The 26,894-nt window shown below is 44.8% G+C and overlaps 2 protein-coding genes across 2 annotated transcripts; one reads left to right on the top strand and one right to left on the bottom strand.

Moving 5' to 3' along the window:
• Nucleotides 1–206: 206 nt before the first annotated feature.
• slc26a6l1 (solute carrier family 26 member 6, like 1) lies at nucleotides 207–9,909 on the bottom strand. The gene is made up of 19 exons (XM_064965913.1): nucleotides 9,770–9,909; nucleotides 8,204–8,343; nucleotides 7,908–8,018; nucleotides 6,243–6,418; nucleotides 5,740–5,904; nucleotides 5,231–5,383; nucleotides 4,524–4,606; nucleotides 4,121–4,268; nucleotides 3,743–3,856; nucleotides 3,534–3,611; nucleotides 3,235–3,330; nucleotides 2,904–3,010; nucleotides 2,534–2,603; nucleotides 2,302–2,394; nucleotides 1,491–1,601; nucleotides 820–1,257; nucleotides 563–617; nucleotides 332–474; nucleotides 207–233 (listed from the first exon to the last, which is right to left on the bottom strand). The coding sequence occupies exons 1-19, from the start codon at nucleotides 9,907–9,909 to the stop codon at nucleotides 207–209; spliced, it is 2,448 nt and encodes an 815-aa protein (XP_064821985.1).
• A 7,184-nt stretch (nucleotides 9,910–17,093) lies between these two features.
• On the top strand, nucleotides 17,094–24,722 carry kbtbd12 (kelch repeat and BTB (POZ) domain containing 12). Its single transcript, XM_064965912.1, has 6 exons — nucleotides 17,094–17,263; nucleotides 17,687–18,894; nucleotides 19,699–19,969; nucleotides 22,247–22,397; nucleotides 22,831–23,028; nucleotides 23,763–24,722. Exons 2-6 carry the CDS (start codon nucleotides 17,816–17,818, stop codon nucleotides 23,930–23,932), a joined length of 1,869 nt encoding a protein of 622 aa, XP_064821984.1. The 5' UTR covers nucleotides 17,094–17,263; nucleotides 17,687–17,815; the 3' UTR covers nucleotides 23,933–24,722.
• The last annotated feature ends 2,172 nt before the right edge of the window (nucleotides 24,723–26,894 follow it).

The raw sequence follows: 26,894 nt of genomic DNA, 5'->3' as shown, positions 1-26,894 counted from the left end.
AAATTATCAGTAGTTTTGCGACCCTATGTTGGGGTTTAGTGTACCTTTCATTTTTTGAAGGCATTATAGTTACCATATATATATATATATACACACTCAGTATATACCTGTATACTATATTCCCAATTGAAAGTCACTTTTCAAAAGGATAGGGGCCCGCCCCATAAAATAGAATATACAGAGACGTCAGACTTCAGTAAGGGTCCTCAGAGTTTGGTGCTGCACTGCATCTCCTGCAATGACATTTACAGACATGGTTCATTTGTTCAAAGCAGTATACAGTCTTCCATATTGCATCTTCTATTGAACTGTAGACGTGCACGTCTCTCACCAGAGAATACTCATAGCTGGGCGTTGATGTTCCCTGGTGGCCAAGGCAGTGCAGCACAGCATCATGGACAGTAGCAAACAGACGTCCTTTAGTGATGGACTCCGAGAAGAACCCTCCCAGCTCTAACTGCTCCACCACAGACACTGGATAGAACAAGTAACAGTTATTTACGCATCCTATTCAAACTAATGAGCTATTCATATATTAGCTAAAGATAGTGGGGTTACTTACTCTGACACCCAGCCATGTAGACAGTAACATCAATCTCACCAAAGTCGTGGAATATCTGTCAAAACGGGACAGGAGGATAAGAACTTCTGTACTTTTCCGCTTTTAACATCCTAAACTCTTTATCTCCACCTACCAAACCGTTGTCATCCTAATATTTTTCTTTCATTGAGGGCTCCTACATTCCTGATTTTCTTCTCTCAATACAAGGCCATCTCTCGTATGTCATCATTTCCATGCCGTCATCATCACCCACTCACGTTTCTCATGGTCTTGATGGCCACGGTGTCGATGAAGTTAGCCGTGGAGAGGTCTAGGATGATGGAGTGGATGTCCCAGGTCCACTTGCCCAGCGATCCCAGTGAGACCTTATCCAGTTCCCGGCTCAGGGTATCCTCACTACTGGACCCCAGAGTGGTGGTGTCCCCGTCTTGCAGTTCCGACACTGCCCCCAGGGTGGCACAGTCTGGGTCTTTACTGCCCTTCAGGTACTCCCAGCTGCATTGGTCATCGGGCGTGCGGGGCGTTGTTGGCATGACGAACACGGTGCCGTTCTCGCGGCCGCACCAACCTCGTTGGTCGTCTCCCAGTGATTCCCCCCTGTCTCCATCTCCGCCCCCCGGTTCCTTCCATTGCCCCGCCGCCTCCTCCACGGAGAAGACCCCGGTCTTCTGCTCTGCCGCTCTCAGAGCATGCTTCTGCACAGTCCACACACACACAGTTAGTTTACAACACATTTGTAAAAACCCGCCTTATGAAGACATAGAGAAAGAGCAGCACCGTGGCTGTCTGTCATCTAAATAATGCATAGATTAGTTGAGATATGACATAGATTTATACTGTCCAAGTTTATGCATGTACAGAAGGATTCCTGAGTAGTTTGGAATTTGTTATTCAAATGTATATGAATGGCGGTTCGACAGTGTCTCACCTGTCTCTTGGCCTCCCTCCTGGCTCTCCTCTCAGTTCTCTTGTCTCTGCGTCTCTGCTTGGCCTCCTGTCTTCTCTTGTAGATGATCATCTTGCTGATATCCAGCCCGCTCTAAGACACAGACACTCCATCTGTTATCGTCACGTCCAACACATGCCCCAAATATAGGCCTGCAGTCACGAAACGCAAGGCCTGCGTCTCAAATGGCCCCCTATTCCCTGAACACTGAGTATACAAAACATGAAGAACACCTGCTATTTCCATGACTTGGACTGACCAGGTGAATCCAGGTGAAGGCTATGACCCGTTATTGATGGCACTTGTTAAATCCACTTCAATCAGTGTAGATGAAATGGAGGAGAAAGGTTAAAGGAGGATTTTTAAGCCTTGAGACAATTGAGACATGCAGGGAAGCAACTTTCACTGGGGACATGCCGCCCCCCCCATATTCTGAAATTGCATTTTTGTCCTCCCAGTTTTATCATTGGAATGTGGAACAAAACTTGTCAACAGTGTGCTTTAGGAGCATGCGGACTCCTCTGAGCGGTCGGGTAGGCTGTTTGGAGTGTTTATCCGACTGGATAATATCTATATATATATTATGTCCCCCTCACTTCTAAAACCAAAGTTGCGCCCCTGGAGACATGGATCGTGTATGTGTGCCATTCAGAGGGTGAATTGGCAAGACAAAAAAATGTAAGTGCCTTTGAATGGGGAACGCTTTCGAACACCCTGTAGAGCATGAGGTGCAAATGAGTATCACATGAAGTGCAAATGAGTGTCACTGTCAGAGTTGTATGGAAAAGGGCACCTTTCCTTTTAGAGCCTCCAGGTAGAGGTCAGCGTTGGCGAAGTACACGGTGGCAGAGGAGTGGAAGATAGTGATGCCAGGGACCTCTCTCACCTGCCACACACACAAACAAACAAACGACAAGGTTATGGTTACCCACTGACTGGGCCACCCTTACCTCCCTTCCTGCTGCCTCCCAAGGTCTGCTCTCTCACCCATAGAAATAGAATGATTCTATTCTCTGGTGTCTCACCTCTCTGTGGGTCTCCATGTCCAAGTAGAGCTCTGTCCCTGGAACGTGTCCCAGAACTGAGTACTTCGGGCTGAAAGAGAGGACAGCGGGGTTGGCTCACCACCAGAGCACTCCAGTTCTCAGTCAGAGCTGCTGTGTAACTATTAAATCGATGCAGTTTTTTTGTTGTTCTGAATTCTTTATCAAATGTTGGTTTTTGGCTTCCACTTTTTTAATCAATCACTGACTTTGGCCAGAAAGACCTGTTTAAAAGTGCCAAGAATGAATTGCCACCTGGCACCTGTTGATGCTGAGCTTTTTGATTTGTTTGTAAAAACACACAGCCACATGAAAACTATGCAGTGTTGAAGAAGTGGAAGAGCAGTCTTACAGCTGGGTCCTGAAGATAACAGTGAGCACAGCGAAGGTGATGGAGGCACCAAGGCCCATGTCCAGGTTGAACAGCAGTGTGGATACCCAGGTCACCAGCCACACCACCTGGGAACAGGGACATTCTTACGTGTACGTACTACTTATGAATGGGTTATGTATGGGTTATGTATGGGTTATGTATGGGTTATGAACGTGTGATGACGCCCCCTATGTAGATACCCTGCAAACAAAGCATCACTGTGTTTTTCAATTATATTCAACTATATCGACCATTCACAACCAGAGAAGACGTGTGTAATGTGTATCAGGAAGTTCATTTCTCCTCTCACCAGATCAACTTTGCTGCTCCTCCACAGAGTGATGATGTCATAGTACTGCTTGAACATGCCCTTCAGGTTCACAAAGACGATGGCTGCAAGCACTGCCTGAAACACACACAAACCAAAGAGTGGCTACAACCAGTATAGAACGCACGTGCACTTTGAAAACCTCGTACTTCACCCTTTAAAAACACTTCAATAGACTAACTCATGTAAACGATGTAGAACGAATACATACAAACAGCATTCTGTCTCCTATCACAACCTCCCACACACACATACAGTATATAGCTGAAGTAGAGCCGTACCTTTGGCAGCTCCTGGAACAGAGGCCCGAGCTTCAGCACAGTCACCAACACAATCACAGCAGAGGCCATTCCAGCCATCTGGAGTAAAGACATTGGATATCAATGCATCTTTCATTGGTCACAAAACATAGATTCATGCTGCTTTTACATGACCTTCGCCTATGGCATGCATGTGGTGCACAGTAGGAGTCCCGCAGTGTTCCTCCCACCTGTGTCTTGCCTCCGGTACTCTCCTGGATGAGACTACGGGACATGGAGGAGCAGACGGCGTAGCACTGGAAGAATCCCCCCACGGCATTACTGAGACCCAGCGCCACCAGCTCCTACAGCAGGGAAAGGGGATGGAGAGGAGAAAGACAGGTGAAAAGGCGATAGGAGAGGATGGACGAGGTGAGTGTGTGTATAGGGAGTGTAACAGACAGAGGTTTGTTTGGACTGCATTGCAGAGCCGGTTCAGTTACGGTGGCCTATGAGGCGCGACAAGATCAAGTGAATTCATGGGAAGATGGTACAGCTTGTGTAGATTGTGAGGGATTCCGTTGCTTTGATGGTGTTGGAACAATGTGTGATAAGAGGGACTGTCTCACCTGGTTGCTGTCCACCTTGTAGCCATGTTTTAGTGCAAACGTCTTCCCAAGAGAGATGGAGATGGCGTAGCCCACAATAGCCAAGGCAAACGCATCCCCCATCACCTCTTTAAACAGGCTAGCATCAGGTAACCTGGGGGCAGCCAGGCTGAATAAAGCAGAGGATATTTAGGTCAGGGTAGTACCAGAGGTGTCAACCATGAACCAGCAGGGGTCGGTAACAAGAATTAACAACATACCAGCAAGAGAAGCGGTCAACAAGAAGAGGTCAAGATGAATTCACAAGGATTACAATTTGACAGACAAACAAGGTATTAATGATTATTACATGTTTCTCTGTCTCTCTATCACCCCCCCCCCACACACACACACACACACACACACACACACTTTAAATACTTACCCGCTGGGAATTTCCCCCACTACTGAGATTGTGTAGTTGCCGTTTAGGTGGGTGTAGGACGATATCACCGTTGCTGCCACAATCTTTATCGAAATAGAAACACATGCTTTCCAATTCAACTTAGTCACAATCTTTATCGAAATAGAAACACATGCTTTCCAATTCAACTTAGTCACAATCTTTATCGAAATAGAAACACATGCTTTCCAATTCAACTTAGTCACAATCTTCTCAATACAACTGGACAAATAATGGGTATGTTGCAAGGAAAACATCACGTCAATCATTTAGTGAACATACTGTAGGTTAGGTGAATCAGAAGCCAGTAGTGTGCCTAATCATTAGTTATGAATCCCTTATTTCTGCTGTGTATGACACTAATACAGTACATTGGAATGGTCACATATAGTTGACTCAGCTCTTGTGTTTCAGACTAGGGCCATTGTTCTACATTTCTGTTTTTCTATGCAGGAGCCAAAACTTGTCAACACAAACTCGACTAGACAGAAGAAAGAAATCTCTAACCTACCCAAAACGAATATAACCAATGTCAAATATTTGAAGTTCAAATGTATCTTTGACCACCCAAGGTAAAAAAAGAAAGAATACATTTTTGTAGAGAAACATAAGGAAGAGACTGACAGAGCGACAGGGGATGTAGATCAACAAGACGGTGAGACAGCGGACAGAGTATCATAGTAACTGACCGTGATGAGCTCCACTGGGATGGGCACAGGCAGTCTGGTGCTGATGGCAGAGTTGATTTCCTTGGCTGCGATAAGAAACACCATGGATACACCACTGACCGCCAGTGTGGGGAGATGGGTCTGAGGTAGCTTGGAGCACACCTCCACCAGGGTCTGTGGACAAGAGTTACACCAATAGCATATGCGTTCAGGGTTTTGTGCTGGAGTTAAGTTAAAGTGTCAGCTGAGTTAAAGTGTCAGTTGAGTTAAAGTGTCAGCTGAGTTAAAGTGTCAGCTGAGTTAAAGTGTCAGCTGAGTTAAAGTGTCAGTTGAGTTAAAGTGTCAGTTAAGTTAGTTATAGTGTCAGTTGAGCTAAAGTGTCAGTTGAGTTACAATGTCAGTTGAGTTATAGTGTCAGTTGAGTTAAAGTGTCAGTTGAGTTGAAGTGTCAGTTGAGTTACAGTGTCAGTTGAGTTACAGTGTCAGTTGAGTTATAGTGTCTCACACACACACACACACATGGTACTCACATACACCAGTGACAAGGGCCCACTAAAGCGTGTGGTGGACAGCCCAAAGAGCTGTGCGATCACAGCAACCACAGCGTGAGCAGCAGCTGCTGTTGTGTAGGCTCGCACCAGTGGCTCCGACAGGTAGGTACCCACAAACCCAAACTTCACCAGTCCCAGCACCACCTACAAGTGGAAGCATGAACATTCGAACACAACATATTCCTACTGTCAGTCATAGTAAGGATAAATTAGCTACGAATCCCTGATTTGTGCTATGTGTCATAGCTCTTGAATTGTATTGACTGGATTGAAGTGCAGTGTAACATATTGCATTGTCTTGTGTCATGTTGTATTGGATTGCATTGGATTAAAGCATGGTCTAGTACATTGTGTTGTCTTGTGTCATGTTGTATTGGATTGCATTGGATTAAAGCATGGTCTAGTACATTGTGTTGTCTTGTGTTATGTTGTATTGTATAGTTTTTTCCAGTAGCAGCTAACTGTTCTATTCTTTTGATGACCTGGATGAGTCCTCCTAGGACGGTGGTAGCAGCAGCGACCTGCACCCTGTAGGAGTCCCTGGCAGTGATGTTCACCTCAGTCAGGTTAGTCCCATTCAGCATGACCAGGAAGTTCCTGTCTGGAGCCAACCTCTCTGTCACACTTCCAACCATGATACTGAGCACTGCAAACGTACCTGCAGACAAACACAACATAACGACATCTGTGTATGTACATTTGTATGGATAAAAAGAATTGTACTGACTGGGAGTGTTGTTAACCCTATTCCTTATCAACCACTGGTAATACGGTCACCGTAACAGCCCTAGTGTTAACCCTATTCCTTATCAACCACTGGTAATACGGTCACCATAACAGCCCTAAACATTCCTTATCAACCACTGCCACTAACAGCCCTGTGTTAACCCTATTCCTTATCAACCACTGGTAATACTGTCACCGTCAATCAACCACTGGTAATAACCGTAACAGCCCTAGCCACCGTAGTGTGTTAACCCTATTCCTTATCAACCACTGGTAATACGGTCACCGTAACAGCCCTAGTGTTAACCCTATTCCTTATCAACCACTGGTAATACGGTCACCATAACAGCCCTAGTGTTAACCCTATTCCTTATCAACCACTGGTAATACTGTCACCATAACAGCCCTAGTGTTAACCCTATTCCTTATCAACCACTGGTAATACCCGTAACAGCCCTAGTGTTAACCCTATTCCTTATCAACCACTGGTAATACGGTCACCGTAACAGCCCTAGTGTTAACCCTATTCCTTATCAACCACTGGTAATACGGTCACCGTAACAGCCCTAGTGTTAACCCTATTCCTTATCAACCACTGGTAATACTCACCGTAACAGCCCTAGTGTTAACCCTATTCCTTATCAACCACTGGTAATACGGTCACCGTAACAGCCCTAGTGTTAACCCTATTCCTTATCAACCACTGGTAATACGGTGTCACCGTAACCGTGCCCTAGTGTTAACCCTATTCCTTATCAACCACTGGTAATACGGTCACCCTAGTGTTAACCCTATTCCTTATCAACCACTGGTGTTAACCCTATTTAACCCTTATCAACCACTGGTAATACGGTCACCGTAACAGCCCTAGTGTTAACCCTATTCCTTATCAACCACTGGTAATACGGTCACCGTAACAGCCCTAGTGTTAACCCTATTCCTTATCAACCACTGGTAATACGGTCACCGTAACAGTCCTAGTGTTAACCCTATTCCTTATCAACCACTGGTAATACGGTCACCATAACAGCCCTAGTGTTAACCCTATTCCTTATCAACCACTGGTAATACGGTCACCGTAACAGCCCTAGTGTTAACCCTATTCCTTATCAACCACTGGTAATACGGTCACCGTAACAGCCCTAGTGTTAACCCTATTCCTTATCAACCACTGGTAATACGGTCACCGTAACAGCCCTAGTGTTAACCCTATTCCTTATCAACCACTGGTAATACGGTCACCGTAACAGCCCCAGTGTTAACCCTATTCCTTATCAACCACTGGTAATACGGTCACCGTAACAGCCCTAGTGTTAACCCTATTCCTTATCAACCACAGGTAATACGGTCACCGTAACAGCCCTAGTGTTAACCCTATTCCTTATCAACCGATCACATATTACATATTTCTGTCCACTTACCTATGGAAATATGTCTGGACGTCCCAAAGAAGAAGTAGACCAATGCAGGGTAGAGGGATGTGTATAGCCCAAACACTGGGGGCAAGGAGGCCAGCAATGCATATGCCATACCTGCAGAGAGTATCGAGAAATCTAGTTAAACAGCCTCACTAGCCAATAAATCATTCAACTACTATTTTCCACTGGGTCTGTATATGAAGTGCAGGTTGTTCACATTACGATCATTGAAATGCATGTTGTTATTGAGGATCATTTTGTTTTTGTGACAAACCCATCAGGTTGTGATCTTACTGTACCTTGTGGCAAGTGCATGATGCCCACACTGATACCAGAGATGAGGTCCGGCATGCCATAGTCCCAGATAGAGTAGCGGGGCAGCCAGTAGAGTACAGGCAGACAGCCCACCACACTATGTTTCAGCCTGGGTACAGTACATCTTGAAAAGGGGGGCAGGGGGGTGACAGACAGAAGAGGGATAGGGTGCATTAAATTAGGGTTGGGGTTAGGGTTAAGGTTGAACCGGGGTGGATAGTGGATCGGGTTGAGAGCTTCAAGTTCCTCGGTGGCCATATCACTAAGGACCTATCATGGTCCAAACACACCAACACAGTCGTGAAGAGGGCAAGACAATGCCTCTTCCCCCTCGGGAGGCTGAAATTATTTGACATGGGCCCTCAGATCCTCAAAAAGTTATACAGCTGCACCATTGAGAGCATCTTGATCGGCTGCGTCACCGCTTGGTATGGCAACTGCTTGGCATCTGACCATAAAGCGCTACAGAGTGTAGTGCATACGGCCCTGTACATCGCTGGGGCCGAGCTCCCTGCCTCTATACCAGGCGATGTCAGAAGAAGGCCCTAAAAATTGTCAAAGGCTCCAGCCACCCAAGTCATAGACTGTTCTCTCTGCTAACGGCACGACAATCGGTGCTGGAGCGCCAAGTCTGGGATCAAATGCCTCCTGAACAGCTTCTACCCCAAGCCAATAGACTGCTGAACCAGCCTGACTATTTGCATTGATCCAGTTTTAATTTGCACCGACTCTCTTGCACCGGCAAGAGACTCTCTTGCACTACACTCACTACCCACACGCTCACACATACTACACTGACACTCCAACACACACATACACTCACTACCCACACGCTCACACATACTACACTGACACTCCAACACACACATACACTCACTACCCACACGCTCACACATACTACACCGACACTCCAACACACACATACACTCACTACCCACACGCTCACACATACTACACCGACACTCCAACACACACATACACTCACTACCCACACGCTCACACATACTACACTGACACTCCAACACACACATACACTCACTACCCACACGCTCACACATACTACACTGACACTCCAACACACACATACACTCACTACCCACACGCTCACACATACTACACCGACACTCCAACACACACATACACTCACTACCCACACGCTCACACATACTACACTGACACTCCAACACACACATACACTCACTACCCACACGCTCACACATACTACACTGACACTCCAACACACACATACACGCGCCACATACGCTCACACACATGTATATAGACAGACACTCACAATTACACACACGCTGATGCTTCTCTGTTTATTATCTATCTTGATTGCCTAGTCACTTTTACCTAGTCACTTTTACTTTTAAATAATATTTGATTTGATTTTGATCCGAACCTAGAGTTAGGTTCACGTGGGTCTAAGCCTACTGCTTAAATCCTTCCATAAAATATTTACCCCGTCTATTTGCAATAAATAAGAAACTCACACACACACACCTTAGACTAGTGCGTGCACACACACACCCCCATCTGTGCCTTACCTGAAGGACTCTTTAAGCTGCTTGGTCAGGGAAGGGTGAGTGTCAGAGTAGTCCATTCTCTGAGCCAGCTCCTCCAGCCTCTGCTCATCCAGCACATCCCTCTCCAATCTGTACCCCCTAGCCTTCCGGCCCGTACCCATACCACCTCGTCCAATATGTCCTTAACAGTATATAAGAACCAGGTTGGGCTATTTCAGTCCCCCTTTTGTACAATATGACAGGTGAAAGAGATGTTTTTTCCAAACAGCGAATAAAACAGGCTTACTAAAAAGTTAACTTTTTCACCCAAAGCACGTTGGGCATTACCATTGACTGAGGTTCTATCACTATCAAAGATAAGGGTACATTCAATAAATCATCCTTTATATGTGTGTGTCTGTGTGGGGTGGGGGGGGTCAGTGGTTGATCGTGTGTAGGGCACAGCCTATAATGGCTAACTAAGAGACATTTCTCCACCTCATATTTGGTCATTCAAGGTCATCAAGAGCCCCATTTCAGGATGTCCGGATTGCACTCTGGTCATAGGAAGGAGGTGTTTCCACCAGATTCCTTACACTGCAAAAGTGATGCTAATGAACCATGACAACACCAGGCAGCCTGTAGCTGATGACATACTAGTCCTGTCATCTATTACAGCCAGATCTGGTACAGTGGAAAGATAGACAAACACAGGATATGGAAAAAGCAACATCAGGGAAATGATTATTGACTTAAGGTGGAAGACAACATACTGTACATACAGCGCCTTCAGACAGAATTCACCGCCCTTCACTTTTTCCACATTTTGTTGTTACAGACTGAATTTAAAATGGATTAAATTGAGCTTTTGTGTCACTAAGATACACACAATACCCCATAATGTCAAGTGGGAATTGTCTTTTTAGAAACGTTTACAAATTAATTTAAAAAATGAAAAGCTAAAATGTCTCAAGTCAGTAAGTATTCAATCATTTTGTTATGGCAAAACTAAATAAGCTCAGGAGTAAAAATGTGCTTAACAAGTCAAATAAGTTGTGTGGACTTATTGTGTGCAATAATAGTGTTTAATATGATTTTTAAATGACTACCCCATCTCTGTACCCCACACACACAATTATCTGTAAGTTTCCTTAGTCTAGCAGTGAATTTCAAGTACAGATTCAACCACAAAGACCAGGGAGGTTTTCCAATGGTTCGCAAAGAAGGGCAAACATTTCAAAAGCAGACGTTGAATATCCCTTTGAGCATGTTGCAATTATTCATTTCACAGTTATTCATTGCAGTTATTCATTGGTTGGTGTGTCAATACACCCAGTCACTACAAAGATACAGGCAACCTGTCACGCTGGTGTAAAGGATTTGGAGACAGGCCCAGAAATACATCATCTGGGTTTTAATACACCAAAAACAAACACGTGTACAAAACACTGGGATGTACTCAAACAAAAGAGCGAGGGTAAACCTCGTAGAACAACACAAGACCCGTAATACACAAAACATGCAGCACAGGCTGAGACAACACATAGGTACTCACACGACCAACGGACGTGGGAACAATAATCCACAGCCCAATTGGGAAACAAAGGGCACATTTATACAAACACAATAAGCGAGGAATTGGAACCAGGTGTGCATAATAACACAGTTCAGTCAGTCTCGATGGCCGGTGACGTCGACCTTCGGAACTGGTGAACAGAATGAGCAGCAGTACCGGGGGGATCCGTGACACAACCTTCCTAACTCAGTTGCCGGAGAGGAAGGAAACCGCTCAGGGATTTCACCATGATGCCAATGGTGATTTTAAAACAGTTACAGTTTAATGGCTGTGATAGGTGATAACTGAGATTGGATCAACAACATTGTAGTTACTCCACAATACTAACCAAAATGACAGAGTGAAAAGAAGGAAGCCTGTACAGAATAAAATATATTTTAAAAAATGCATCCTATTTGCAGTAAGGCACTAATGTAAAAAATAAAAAATGTGACAAAGAAATGTACTTTATGTCCTGAATACCAAGTCTTATGTTTGGGACAAATCCAACACAGCACATCACTGAGTGCCACTCTTCATATTTTCAAGCATGGTGGTGGCTGCATCATGTTATAGAGCTATGCAACTACAAAATCCTAGAGCAAAAGTTGGTTCAGTCTGCTTTCCACCAGACACTGGGAGACAAATTCACCTTTCAGCAGGACAATTACCTAAAACACAACGCCAAATATACACTGAGTTGCTTACCAAGATGGCATTGAATGTTCCTGAGTGCCCTCGTTACAGTATTTACTTAAATCGGCTTGAAAATCTATGGTAAGAATGGAAAATGGTCATCTAGCAATGATCAACAACCAACTTGACAGAGCATGAAGAATGTTTTAAAGAATAATGAGCAAATATTTTACAATCCAGGTGTGCAAAGCTCTTAGAGTTACCCAGCAAGACTTGTGTAGATCGTTGACAAAACAATTACAAAAAAATATATATATTTTAATCCCACTTTGTAACACAACAAAATGTGGAAAAAGTGAAGGCGTGTGAATAGTTTCTGAAGGCACCCCAAAAGTATTTGGACAGTGACAAATGTTTTGTTGTTCTGTACTCCAGCACTTTTGAAATGACACACTAACTTTAAGGTTACAGTGTAGACTGTCAGCTTTAATTTGAGGGAATTTTCATCCACATCAGGTGAACCATTTAGAAATTACAGCACTTTTTGTACATAGTCATCACATTTTAGGGGACCAAAAGTATTGGGACAAATTCACTTACATGTGTAATAAAGTCATCCAAGGTTTTGTATATGGTCCCATATTCCTAACGGGCAAAGACTACATCTCTACTTGTTGGATGCATTTGTTGTTTGTTTTGCTTGTGTTTGACTTATTCCACATTTTTTTGTGTTACGTCCTGAATTCAAAATGGATTAAATATTTTTTTTAAATCTCACCCATCTACACACAATATCCGATACTGACAAAGTTAAAACATATTTTTAGAAATTTTTGCAAATGTATTGAAAATGAAATACAGAAATATCTCATTTACATTATAGAAGCACCTTTGGCAGCGATTACAGCTGTGAGTCTTTATGGGAAAGTCTCTCTCTATCTTTTCAGAATTTTCCGTCAATTAGCAAGTGGTTGAATCTCACCAGAGAAATCATCAGAGCGAGGGGAACAGCGCCCCTCTGTCTCAGTAAGTGTAGCCCATGTATCTGATGCTTTCTGGATTATGAAATCTTGCGGTCGTAGCATTTGATTGATTGATACCAGTAGGCATTTGGCCTCCCTTGATAAAAAATATATGTAATTAGCCAATCAACGTTGAGCTGAGCTCAACTGTGGGCTGTCCTGGTGCAGCAAAACGCCTCCCAAGGGAGGCCAGTTTGGATTTGGCATCACTCCAATCAAATCACATCCAAAGCAAAATGCCATTTTAGTTTCTGGTCTGTTTGTGTTGATGTCCTGCAGTAGCTAGCTTGCTAAATCGGCCCTTTTCTATGCCATGAATGGAGATGAGGATTTGGACTTGCGGTTTTGACTTAATTCTCTTTACAGACCAATAATTATGATGGTGATTCTGATCTAAGCATAAATAAATATGTTGTGCCACTGGTCAAATACGATTGAAGTTCAATATGTAGCCTAGATGTAGCCTAGCTCCTTTAGGCTCAAGATAACTAGCTAGCTAATTTGGCTGGTTCATTGTTGCCCATGCAAGGAAGTTAGGCTAGCAGGTAGCCTATGACAATACAAACTAAAAGCAAACTGTATGACAGAGCCATAGACCATTTTGCCAACATGAAAGAGAGGGGGATGGCATTGGCTTTCAACTAGTCTACAAGTAGGGTGAGTCCAAATGTTTTTTTATTTGTTCACACACGCTCGCACTGTTTGTTACATGCCATGTTTGCTTTGTGGACTTCACCAGACAGATGTTGTTCTTCGGTTTTGTGATGGAACAAACCTACAGTGCATTCGGAAAGTATTCAGACCCCTTGACTTTTTTCCACATTTTGTTATGTTACAGCCATATTCTAAAATGGATAAAAAATAAATAAAATCAATCTACACAAAATACCCCATAATGACAAAGTGAAAACAGGTTTTTAGAAACGTTTTGCATTGTTGCCAAAAAGTTCAATTTTGGTTTCATCTGACCAGAGCACCTTCTTCCACATGTTTGGTGTGTCTCCCAGGTGGCTTGTGGCAAACTTTAAACGACACTTTTTATGGATATCTTTAAGAAATGGCTTTCTTCTTGCCACTCTTCCATAAAGGCCAGATTTGTGCAATATATGACTGATTGTTGTCCTATGGACATAGTCTCCCACCTCAGCTGTAGATCTCTGCAGTTCATCCAGAGTGATCATGGGCCTATTGGCTGCATCTCTGATCAGTCTTCTCCTTGTATGAGCTGAAAGTTTAGAGGGACGGCCAGGTCTTGGTAGATTTGCAGTGGTCTGATACTCCTTCCATTTCAATATTATCGCTTGCACAGTGCTCCTTGGGATGTTTAAAGCTTGGGAAATATTTTTGTATCCAAATCCAGCTTTAAACTTTTTCACAACAGTATCTCGGACCTGCCTGGTGTGTTCCTCGTTCTTCATGATGTTCTCTGCGCTTTTAACAGACCTCTGAGACTATCACAGTGCAGGTGCATTTATACGGAGACTTGATTACACACAGGTGGATTGTATTTATCATCATTAGTCATTTAGGTCAACATTGGATCATTCAGAGATCCTCACTGAACTTCTGGAGAGAGTTTGCTGCACTGAAAGTAAAGGGGCTGAATAATTTTGCACGCCCAATTATTCAGTTTTTGATTTGTTAAAAAAGTTTGAAATATCCAATAAATGTCGTTCCACTTCATGATTGTGTCCCACTTGTTGTTGATTCTTCACAAAAAATACAGTTTTATATCTTTATGTTTGAAGCCTGAAATGTGGCAAAAGGTCGCAAAGTTCAAGGGGGCCGAATACTTTCGCAAGGCACTGTATTTCAGCGGCAGGGACTGGGAGACTAGTCAGGATCGAGAGAGTGATGAACGAAGCAAAGTACAGAGGGATCCTTGATGAAAACCTGCTCCAGAGTGCTCAGGACCTCCGACTGGTGCGAAGATTCACCTTTCAACAGGACAACGACCCTAAGCACACAGCCAAGACAATGCAGGAGTGGCTTCAGGACAAGTCTCTGAGTTGCCCAGCCAGAGCCTGGGCTTGAACCTGATCAAACATCTCTGGAGAGAGTTGAATATAGCTGTGCAGCGATGCTCCCAATCCAACTTGACAGAGCTTGAAAGGATCTGCAGAGAATAATTAGAGAAATTCCCCAAATACAGGTGTGCTAAGCTTGTAGCGTCATACTCAAGAATACGCGAAGCTGTAATCGCTACCAAAGGTGCTTCAACAAAGTACTGAGTAAAGGGTCTGAATATTTATGTAAATGTAATATTTCTGGTTTTGCTTTGTCATTATGGGTAATGTGTGTAGATTGATGAGGAAAAAAAACATTTAGTAAATTTTAGAATAAGGCTGTAACGTAACAAAATGTGGAAAAAGTGAAGGGGTCTGAATACTTTCCGAATGCACCATGTGTAATGGATTTTTTTCTGTCACTATGTGACTGTTGTCTTTTTGTTGTCACGGCCTTGTTGTATAGCAGGATTCCATATAAACAAATGGGTTACAGAGCAAACATGTCATGTTCTGACCTTTATTTCCTTTGTTTTGTATTTATTTAGTATGGTCAGGGCGTGAGTTGGGGTGGACAGTCTATGTTTGTTTTTCTATGATTTGGGGATTTGTATGTTTCGGCCTAGTATGGTTCTCAATCAGAGGCAGGTGTCATTAGTTGTCTCTGATTGAGAATCATACTTAGGTCGCCTGGGTTGCACTGTTTGTTTGTGGGTGATTGTCTATGTTGATTGCTTGTGTCAGCACCGTTCTCATTAGCTTCACGGTCGTTATTTTGTTTATTGTTTTTGTATAGTGTTTCAGTGTTCAGTGTTTTCTTTATTAAAATTCATGATGAACACATATCATGCCGCATTTTGGTCCTCCAATCCTTCTCGCCTCTCCTCTTCAGATGAAGAGGAGGACGACCATGACAAAACAACACAATTATCACAACAGGTTGTAAAATAGATTTTTTACTGGCTTGGCTTCCTCAGTGATTTTACCCACGCACCACTACTGATCTTTGTAGTGACTGGGTGTTTTGATACACCATCCAAAGTGTAATAAATAACTTGCTCAAAGGGATATTCAATGCCTGCTTTTTTTAAATGTTTAACCATCTACCAATATTTACGAGGCATTGGAAAAACACCCTGGTCTTTGTGGTTGAATCTGTTTGAAATTCACTGCTTGACTAAGGGACATGAGGTAGTCATGAAAAAATCATGTTAAACACTATTATTGCGCACGGAGTGAATCCATGCAACTTATTATGTGACTTGTTAAGCACGTTTTTACTCCTGAACTATTTAAGCTGGCCATAACAAAGGGGTTGAATACTTATTCACTCAAGACATTTCCGCTTTTCATTTTTTATTAATTTGTAAAAATGACTAAAAACTTAATTCCGCTTTGACATTATGGGGTATTGTGTGTAGTAGGCCAGTGACAAACAAAACAACAATTTGATCAATTTTAAATTCAAGTTGTGATACATCAACATTTGTAAAAACTCAAGGAGTGTGAATACTTTCTGAAGGCACTCTACATACAGTACATATAGCATTTTCTGATTTAAAGGCTCAACAGGATATCACAGAGAAATGCCCTCACTAAAACTGTTTCAGTTTTGCAATAGCTGTTGTGGTCATAAGGGTCATTAATTGCTCTGTTCGGGATGTTTACACTACAGAGATCCTATTCCATTACTAATTCTATGGTTAACACCACCTCGGGTTAATATTTTAACATCAATCTTTTTGATTGGTATGAACAAAGTATCAGCTGCATCATAGTTTATTATTGAGATTATTATGAATATTGGGATTATTATCATTAAAAATGTCTGTAGAGAGTGATGTCATGAAATTCGAATCCAAGCCACAAGCTGGTTCCATGTGCCATTCCACAGATACATAAGCCTACACATGATCGAGACACCCCCAAAATATAGCAATAGAAAATAATAGCAATTATACTTGTGAAATTCAACATGAGCATTGCTCAACATTACACAACATTAACATGTGTGAGTCTCCTGACATTATTCCTGGTAAATCCAAAATGTTCCCCTCGCCCTTAGATGCATGCCGTTCCATTGGCCACATCACAGTCTATTTTAAGGTTTGTGCTCAACTCAGAGGGCCAGGGCATTCAGGCAGGCAGCGAGGGAAGGGGAGGGTAAACAGTACTGTGTTTCAGGGGGATAGCTAGGCCGCCTGTCTATCTCTGACCCTAATTCCAGATGCATTCAGCCACATTAGCAACACCTCCTGCAGCCTGGCTGGCTGAGGAACATGACGGTCTACTGGAATTGGAGGATTCCCACTGAATGGTAGGACAGGATGACATAGGCTTGTCTACTGTGTGATCAAAGCGCACAACAGTAATGGGGGCGAAAGTGTTTAGTAACACAATGCATGGTGGGAGATGATATTGATGTCATATCCCTGTTTAACATGGATCCCTGGTTTCACTGCGGCAGGCGGGGCATGGCCATGCTTCTGTTGCTGTACTGTTATATTGTCGTCTAAGTGTCAATGTGGGTAATGGGAATTCCAGTAAGAATGGCTCTTCATACTTACAGATGTATGTTAACAATGTCAGAACTGCAAAGTTGAAGATAGTGACTGGCCTTTTAACTCTCAAATCTTTACAGAGATTACAACAAAACTCGACTCGGCATGAACGTAAATAATCTACTGGGCTCGATCAGATCAACATTGAACTTGTGTTTCTTTCTTTCTCTCCTTTTCAGATAAAGAACCTCCTTGTTTACACTGCCATTTTGTGATATTTATTTATATTTTATGTATTTCAATTCTATTTCTATTTTTATTCATTTTTTTCTGTGTTGTTAATAGTCCTGAATAGACATTCAATCCAAATGGATCTAAGAGCTAAACACAGTCTGGGTCTTCTGGACCAGCTGAGGAAGATGAGGGAGACAGAGAAGCTGACCGATGTGGTGTTAGTGGCTGAGGGCATCAGCTTCCCCTGCCACCGCGTGGTCCTCTCAGCTTTCAGCCCTTACTTCCGGGTTATGTTCACCTGCGGCCTGCGGGAGTGTAGTACTAGGGAAGTGTTTTTGCGTGACACCCCAGCCGATAGCCTGGGTCTATTGTTAAACTACATGTATTGTTCTGAGCTCCCGCTCAACAACGCCAATGTACAGGGGGTCTCGGTCGCTGCCTTCCTCCTGCAGATGGACGAGGTGTTCAACCACTGCCAGAGCCACATGAGGGAGAACATGGACGCCTCCAACTGCCTCGGGGTGTACTACTTTTCCCGCGACCTGGGAGCCGAGGAGCTGGCCGACCATGCCCAGAGATACCTGAGGACGCACTTTGTTCAGGTGTGTAGGAGCGAGGAGATTCTGGAACTAGAGGCCCACCAACTGGGGGCGCTGCTGAGCTCCGACGACCTCAACGTGTCGCGGGAGGAGACCATCCTGGACGTGGTGCTGCGCTGGGTCAGGCAGGACACTCCGGGGGATGGGGTGGAGGACAGGCGGAGTAGACACCTGGTTGAGCTCCTGAGGAAGGTGCGTCTTGCATTGGTGGCCCCTGACTACTTGAGGGAGGCTATGAAGAGGAATATGTCTCTGTTGGCAGATGCAGAGTGTCTGGAGATGATGGAGGAGGCCCTGGAGGCCACAGGGATGCATCCGGCCTCCTCACCCCGTAAACTGAAGCTCCGCTATGGGATGGAGACCACGGATCTGCTGCTCTGCATCGGCAACGAGGGTGGAGGGATCCGATCCCGGTATGGAAATTATTCGGAACGTAGCTTCTGCTACGCTCCCTCCACGGGCCGCACCCACTACATCACGTCCCCACGCTATGGAGACGTTCTGGGATTCGTGTGTGCAGGGGTCGTCACCGAAGGCAACGAGATTGTGGTGGCCGGGGAGGCAGGGGTGAGGAAAATGGCCAGGCAGACGAACAGGAATGTGGAGATATTCAGGTAGGAATCTGGAAGAATGGTATCATGAGCTCCGTGTGTGAATGAGATCATCAACAATGGTCACTGATGAGAGTGACAGTCAATGGCATACTGTTTATGTGCTGTGGCCAGGTGGAGTGCATTGCCAGGTGGAGTGCGTGGCCAGGTGGAGTGCGTGGCCAGGTGGAATGCATAGCCAGGTGGAGTGTGTAGCCAGGTGGAGTGCGTAGCCAGGTGGAGTGCGTAGCCAGGTGGAGTGTGTAGCCAGGTGGAGTGCGTGGCCAGGTGGAATGCATAGCCAGGTGGAGTGTGTAGCCAGGTGGAGTGCATAGCCAGGTGGAGTGCGTAGCCAGGTGGAGTGTGTAGCCAGGTGGAGTGCGTATCCAGGTGGAGTGTGTAGCCAGGTAGAGTGTGTAGCCAGGTGGAGTGCGTGGCCAGGTGGAGTGCGTGGCCAGGTGGAGTGCGTGGCCAGGTGGAATGCATAGCCAGGTGGAGTGCGTGGCCAGGTGGAGTGCGTGGCCAGGTGGAGTGCGTGGCCAGGTGGAGTGCGTGGCCAGGTGGAGTGCGTGGCCAGGTGGAGTGCGGTGGAGTGCAGGTGGAGTGCGTGGCCAGGTGGAGTGCGTGGCCAGGTGGAGTGCGTGGCCAGGTGGAGTGCGTGGCCAGGTGGAGTGACAGTATGAGAATGATTGTCAGTAACTCCAGACCAGAGGCCTGCCTAATGGGCTTTGATAGCACTCCTGTCTTTATTTTAGCATGGTGGAGTCTTACTAAAATAGGATGTATCTCCTAACCCCTGCCGCTGACTGGTTTTCTTGTCCTCCTCAGGCACAGGGTGGAGGCCCAGGGAACCTGGGAGCACCTGAGCTCAGCAGAGTACCGAGACTCGTACGCTCTGGGGGCGCTGGGTGATACTATTTACCTGCTGGGAGGCCAGATGAAGCTGAAGAACCAGTACCTCATCACCAACTCTGTGGAGCGCTGGTCCCTGCAGGGTGGGCCCTGGCATAGCGCCGCCCCGCTACCCATTCCGCTGGCCTATCACAGTGTGGTCCGACTGAAGAACCGCCTCTACGTGCTCGGGGGTCGAACTCCACAGGTAATGGACTAAAGAGAAGGGGTTTGATATACAGTACCAGTCAAAAGTTTGGAAACACCTTCTCATTCAAGGGTTTTTCATTATGCAATATGCAATCATGTAGTAACCAAAAATGTGTTAAACAAAACAAAATATATTTGAGATTTTAGATACTTCAAAGTAGCCACCCTTTGCCTTGATGACAGCTTCATGAGGAAGTCATCTGAAATGCTTTTCCAAAAGTCTTGTAGGAGTTCCCACATATGCTGAGCACTTGTTGTCTGCTTTTCCTTCACTCTGTGGTCCAAGTCATCCCAAACCATCTCAATTGAGTTGAGGTCAGTTGATTATGGAGGCCAGGTCATCTGATGCAGCACTCCATCACTCTCGTTCTTGGTCAAATAGCCCTTACACAGCCTGGAGGTGTGTTTTGGGTCATTGTCCTGTAGAAAAACAAATGATATTCCCACTAAGCGCAAACCAGATGGGATGGCGTATCGCTGCAGAATACTGTGGTAGCCATGCTGGTTAAGTGTGCCTTGAATTCTAAATACATCACCTAGAGTGTCACCAGCAAAGCTCCCCCACACCATCAAACTTCCTTCTCCATGCGGGAACCACACATGCAGAGATCGTCCGTTCACCTACTCTGCTTCTCACAAAGATACAGCGGTTGGAACCAGAAATTTCAAATTTGGACTCATCAGACCAAAGGACAGATTTTCACCAGTCTAAAGTCCATTGCTCGTGTTTCTTGGTCCAAGCAAATCAAATCAAATCAAATGTATATATATAGCCCTTCGTACATCAGCTGATATCTCAAAGTGCTTTACAGAAACCCAGCCTAAAACCCCAAACAGCAAGCAATGCAGGTGTAGAAGCACGGTGGTTAGGAAAAACTCCCTAGAAAGGCCAAAAGCTAGGAAGAAACCTAGAGAGGAACCAGGCTATGTGGGGTGGCCAGTCCTCTTCTGGCTGTGCCGGGTAGAGATTATAACAGAACATGGACAAGATGTTCAAATGTTCATAAATGACCAGCATGGTCGAATAATAATAAGGCAGAACAGTTGAAACTGGAGCAGCAGCACGGCCAGGTGGACTGCAAGTCTCTTCTTCTTATTGGTGTCCTTCTTAGTAGTGGTTTCTTTGCAGCAATTCGACCATGAAGGCCTGATTCACGTAGTCTCTTCTGAACAATTGATGTTGAGATTTGTCTGTTACTTGAACTCTGTGAGGTGCAATCTGAGGTGCAGTTGCTTTCCGATTTCTGAGGCTGGGAAACTCTAATGAACTTATCCTCCTGAGCAGAGATAACTCTAGGTCTTCCTTCCCTGTGGCGGTCCTCATGAGAGCCAGTTTCATCATAGCGCTTGATCATTTTTGTGACTGCACTTGAAGAAACTTTCAAAGTTCTTGAAATGTACCGTATAGGCTGACCTGCATGTCTTAAAGTAATGATGGACTGTCGTTTCTCTTTGCTTATTTGAACCTTTCTTGCCATAATATAAACTTTGTCTTTTACTAAATAGGGCTATATTCTGTATACCACCCCTACCTTGTGACAACACAACTGATTGCCTCAACCGCATTAAGAAGGAAAGAAATTCCACAAATGTGCTTTTAACAAGGCACACCTGTTAATTGAAATACATTCCAGGTGGCTACCTCATGAAGCTGGATGAGATAATGCCAAAAGTGTGCAAAGCTGTCATCAAGGCAAAGGGTGGGATACTTAGAATATAAAATATATTTTATATACACATTTTTTCCTTGCTCCATAATTCCATATGTGTTATTTAATAGTTTTGTTGTCTTCACTATTATTCTACAATGTAGAAAATAGTAGAAATAAAGAAAAACCCTGGAATGAGTAGGTGCATCCAAGCTTTTGACTGGTACTGTAGATGAATAGCCTGTGAATGTTAGACTATATTAGGTGTGTGTGTGTGTGTGTGTGTGTGTGTGTGTGTGTGTGTGTGTGTGTGTGTGTGTGTGTGTGTGTGTGTGTGTGTGTGTGTGTGTGTGTGTGCGTGCGTGCGTGCGTGCGTGCGTGCGTTTGCACACACAAAGTACGGGTAGGAAGGCCAAGGGGGGATTTCACATTTGTTTCATTCAATCTCACAACACCTATGTATTTTTGGAGTCCCTCACTCTCACTCATGTACACACTGTGCTTTAGGCTGCAAAGCTTTGACAGCAGAGAGACACACTATCTGTGTCAGTGTGCAACTCTTAGCCCGCTCTCTATACCCTCTTCCTTCTCTAAACTCTGCACCTGTCCTGTCACTTTCCTGGCAGTCCTGGCGGATGGACGACGAGCCAGACCGCTTGAGCAACCGTCTCCTGGAGTACGACCCTGAGACAAACAAGTGGACAGAGCTTGGTCCCATGAAGTACTCCAAGTACCGCTGTGGTGCTGTGGCACTCAATGGCGAGATCTACGTGATGGGTGAGATTAAGTAAATAAATATCACATTTGGCCATTTGTTCTCATTGGTTTCCTGATGGTCATGACGATGATGGTCACTTTGTATCAGCAACCGGTGATTATTCCTCATAATTTGATCTTTAGTATGTTTTTTCCTAGAGCAGTGTTTCTAATCCTGGTCCTGAGGACCCAAACGTTTTTGCTTAAGCACTACTGTACACACGATTTTAAATTAAAGCTTGATAATGAGTTGAGCAGCTGTGTAGTGCTAGGGACAAAACCAAAATGTGCACACTTTTGGGTCCCCGGGACCAGGATTAAGTAACACTGTCCTAGCGAAACCCCCAACCTTCAACATAAACAGTATGTTTGGACAAAACCCAGTTTTTTAAAGTAGGACTTTACAACACAAAGTAATCAATGTTCCAGTACCAACCCAGTTGTGTTCTAACAGGAGGTATCGGCTGTGAGGGGGTCGATCACGGGCAGTCCCGTCGTTGCCTTGATGCTGTGGAAATCTACAACCCTGATGGAAACTTCTGGAGGGATGGGCCTACTATGCCTTCACCACAGCTATCCCTACGCAGCAATGCCTCCAACGCCGCGGTGGTGGGGGGCAAGCTTTATGTCTGTGGATACTACAAGGGGGCGGGTAACTAAACCACAGATGATCCATTATATTGACCAGATACTCAAGTGGCCGCTCAAATGATGAAAATAAATGTTTTCAAAAATGGAAGGCAGTTGGGAGGAGGCAAGATCAGGTGGGACCATTCTAGCCAATGAGAGGGCAGACGCATGTGAACAACAGGCACAACTCCCAAGATAAAACTTTTTTTTTTTATCAAAGCTGCTGGGATGTCACGTCTTACTTATGTCAGTACACTCGTAACACCCTAAGCATTATGAAACTTCTATTCAATCAAATAAGCCACATGTAGCAAATAAGCCATAAATTTTTTGCAATCGAAATTGGACACTCTCACTGACCTCCAAATAAAAACTTGCTTGGTGAGTGAAAAAAATAAGGATTAAAAAACGGCACCTGCTGGAGAAGACAGATTTTGGGCCCAGTTATGCCTCTCGCTTGCCTCTTCCTCTCTGACTAAACCTACTTTCCTTTCCACTGTTCACAAAACTGTGACATCACGTGGCACAGGTCTGAGTAAAAGATGACCTGTCTCTTTAAGGAGTTAACAAATTGACTGTGTAGATGAATGCTGTTTCATTTGATTGCCACACCACTCTTTAAAAAGCCACCATTCTACGCCATGTGGTAGCAAACTTGTCACAAGTTATTCTGAAAAAAATTATATTGTCAGTCTTGTGATTCCAATAGTGACAACAATTATATTCCTGGCCTGTCCTAATCCCTGTCTCCCTCAGATCGTCATGAAGACATAATCAAGGACATCCTGGAACTAGACCCGTGGGAGAACCGCTGGACCGTTGTGGCCCGCGGCGTTCTGATGCATGATGCCTATGACGTCTGCTTGGTGGCAAGCCTCAATCCACGGGAGCTCATGTCTCCCCCGGCAGACCTAGTAACTCAGTGACGTTCATCTGCCCTAAGGTCTATTCTTCTTAGCTAAGAGTACCTTGGGCTATAATTATGTATTCTGAAAGATGATCATATTGAGCAACAAGACCTTTCTTTCTGCTGCTGTGGGCCAGGAGTCAAAATGCATTAGTGCTGGCTGATCCTGGTGGTTCTTGTTGACAGACATTGCGCAGTTGGTGTTTCAAAGCCCTGACCTGAGTGGGGCACTGCACAAAATAACACTCTACCCTTGTTTTGAACTGTATATGACCTACCGAGTTGCACATTTAGAAGTAAAGATTGTATCTGAGTATCATACCTTAGTGGGTTTTGTGACACTGAAATATAGCTTGTAATTACAATTGTTTTGCGATTTTATTTTTTATGTTGCTGTAAAATGCCTCTGCCTCATCTTTGGAATACTGGAAAGAAAACCAGACAGGTCCTTCACAATCAAGTTATTTTATATCAATTTTCCATTTTTCTCTTTCCATTTGTTCAAGATTATATTTTTGTCATGCAAATAAGGCTTACATTAAATCGAGTCTTTGCTCAGGCGTAAACATGTGTTTGTGGAGCTAGTGTACTAGAATTGCAGAAAGAGGTGATGAGAGAGGATTCTACACGTGGCACTGGCACGTGTTGGCCTAGTTATGTGTTGCCCTTCTCCTGTATGCCAACAGAAGAGATGGCCCTTAATTAAACGCTATAAAAACCTCCAAAACCCCCAGTTATACCGTCATGTAGAAAGTTGCATTGGTAATATAGCAGAAAGTATAATAATGCCTGGCACCCTCGTGGTTGACTTTAACACCATCAGACTTTTACTTATAAATATGGTCTGACAATTACTTTCCTCTTTTCATCCCGTATTCTTTTGTGGGCATGATTTCTGTACATGTTATCCCACAATTTGCACCAAAATTTACTCAGAAACAGTAGCTCATTCATTTGTAGTTTAATCTTAATGGGAAAGTCTGATGTAACATTAACAGTGTAAAGGGTTTTGAAAACACTAAAACACAAACATAGGGAATCGATGAAAAAGTACATTTTTGATGGTGAATTTTGTTGTCAAAACCAATTACATTGAGATCAACCAAACACAACAAAAGCTTGTCAAACAACTCCCTCCTCAATACCTCCCTACACTGACATCCTGATTCCCCTTCAGACATCAGTCAGAATCACAGTTCATGTCAAACAGCTGCCATAAGCCTCTGTTTCTCTCTGAGACAGCCTGGGGCTCAGGTGGCGATGGGGTCTTTTCCCAGGCGGGCCTGGCGTTGTTCCCCGTGGAACCGCACACAGAGCTGTTACTTTCCTGGGACCACAAGCTGAAAGGGTTGCGATAGCCTCCGGTGGCTTTGTTAGACTTCTTCTCTTTGTCCTGCTGTCGTTTCTGAGCTTCTGGTATGAGTGTGTCCATCTCCATCCTGTTGGGATCATGCTGCTCCTTGCTAGTCGATCCAGCTCCCTGCTTCCTTTGGTTTTTGAGGGGCTGTCGGTTCTCATCCCCACCCCTGCCCACTAATCGACCGTTACTCCTGGTCTGTGGTGGCATTAGTGCCCTCCTCCTGCTTCTGAATGGCTGTTTCCTCTGTCCCTGGCCTCTCTGGGTGAACCTACGTCCAGCCATGGTGCTCCTGCCCCTGGGGCTCTCTGAGGGGACCGCTGCAGGCTCACTGTGGTCAGGCTGGCTGCTCTGCTCCGGGTCGCAGTGGGGGTTCATGATGGTGCGGGTGCTCCTAATGGTCACATCTTGTAGAAGCGCGTAGGCCCTGCTGGGGTCCTGAAAACCCTGCATGGGGTGCTGTAGAGCTGGAGCGCCCCCCGATGTGCTGGGGTCTTGTAGGCCCTGCATAGGATAGTGTAGGGCTTCGGCACCTCTTCCTGGTCCATGAGTCACAGCGGTAGAGCATGTGGTGTATGGGTACACCCCCTGCCAGGAAGTCTTAGCCGGCTCATCCAGCATCATCTGGCTACACTGCTCCAGCTGATCCTCCTCCACCATCGCAGGAAGGTACAGAGCTCTGGGGGCTGCGGCCTGCCCCTGGTTACATGTCTCTGAGGGTCCTCCTCTGGTTCCTCTATCTGCAGGGTGCAGCCACCCTGCCGCCTCTCCTCCCGTCTCCCCTACACCACATGATGCCACTGCTTTAGAAGGCACTGTGACCGCTGTCGCACCGCAGAGACGTACACCTTCAAAGTACCTCTTCTCCTCACTCACCAGGCAGAACCTCTCTACCAGTCCTGGGGATGTCTGGACCGTGCTTTCTGTCACCCTGACAGGTGTGGGGAGGGGTTCGGACCCGTGCTGGGAAATCAAGGTGCTTAGAAGGGACAGGGCTTCTCCTAACATGCTTTGATCTCGGCTCTGCTCATGTCTCAGGACCTCCAGATTCTGCTGCAGGCCCTGCATGTGGGAGCTGAGTTCTGTAGTCGCCACACCCGTCTAGGACAGAATAGAAGACAACAATATATGACTAATAGCAAAGACATGAAAATCAAATATAGATATGTAACATTAAATTATCAACACTAAGTATGTCAAATAGTATTATCAGCACCCAAAATCAAATACTTTGTGTGCCAGCCAACTAATGTTTTGTTTGTCACGAGAGACTAGTCATATGTTGGTATCACACTCTCACCCCACACACCCTCATTAAGTATAAATTCAACATCAGGACGAAGGCTTGACAATACAGAGTTATAAATGCCACCTGTCCTCACCTTGGTTACTCTGTCCTCCATCTCTTTTAGCATCTGATTCTGTGAGCTCACTTTATTCAGCAAGGCCTCAAACTGCTGTGCAAAGCCATCCTGCAGACTGGCTATGTTTTGCTGCACTGTAAAAGATGTTAAACGGTAACCCCAATGAATACACAATCCATTCCATAGCAATCAAGACCCATGTAAAAAGATAGCCACAATCTACACACTGCCCATTATAGCCAAAGAGACCGGCTCATTCA

Source organism: Oncorhynchus masou, chromosome 5 (assembly GCF_036934945.1).
Source record: "Oncorhynchus masou masou isolate Uvic2021 chromosome 5, UVic_Omas_1.1, whole genome shotgun sequence".
In the NCBI taxonomy this organism is placed as follows: Eukaryota; Metazoa; Chordata; class Actinopteri; order Salmoniformes; family Salmonidae; genus Oncorhynchus; species Oncorhynchus masou.
This window is presented reverse-complemented; position numbering and strand designations above follow the sequence as displayed.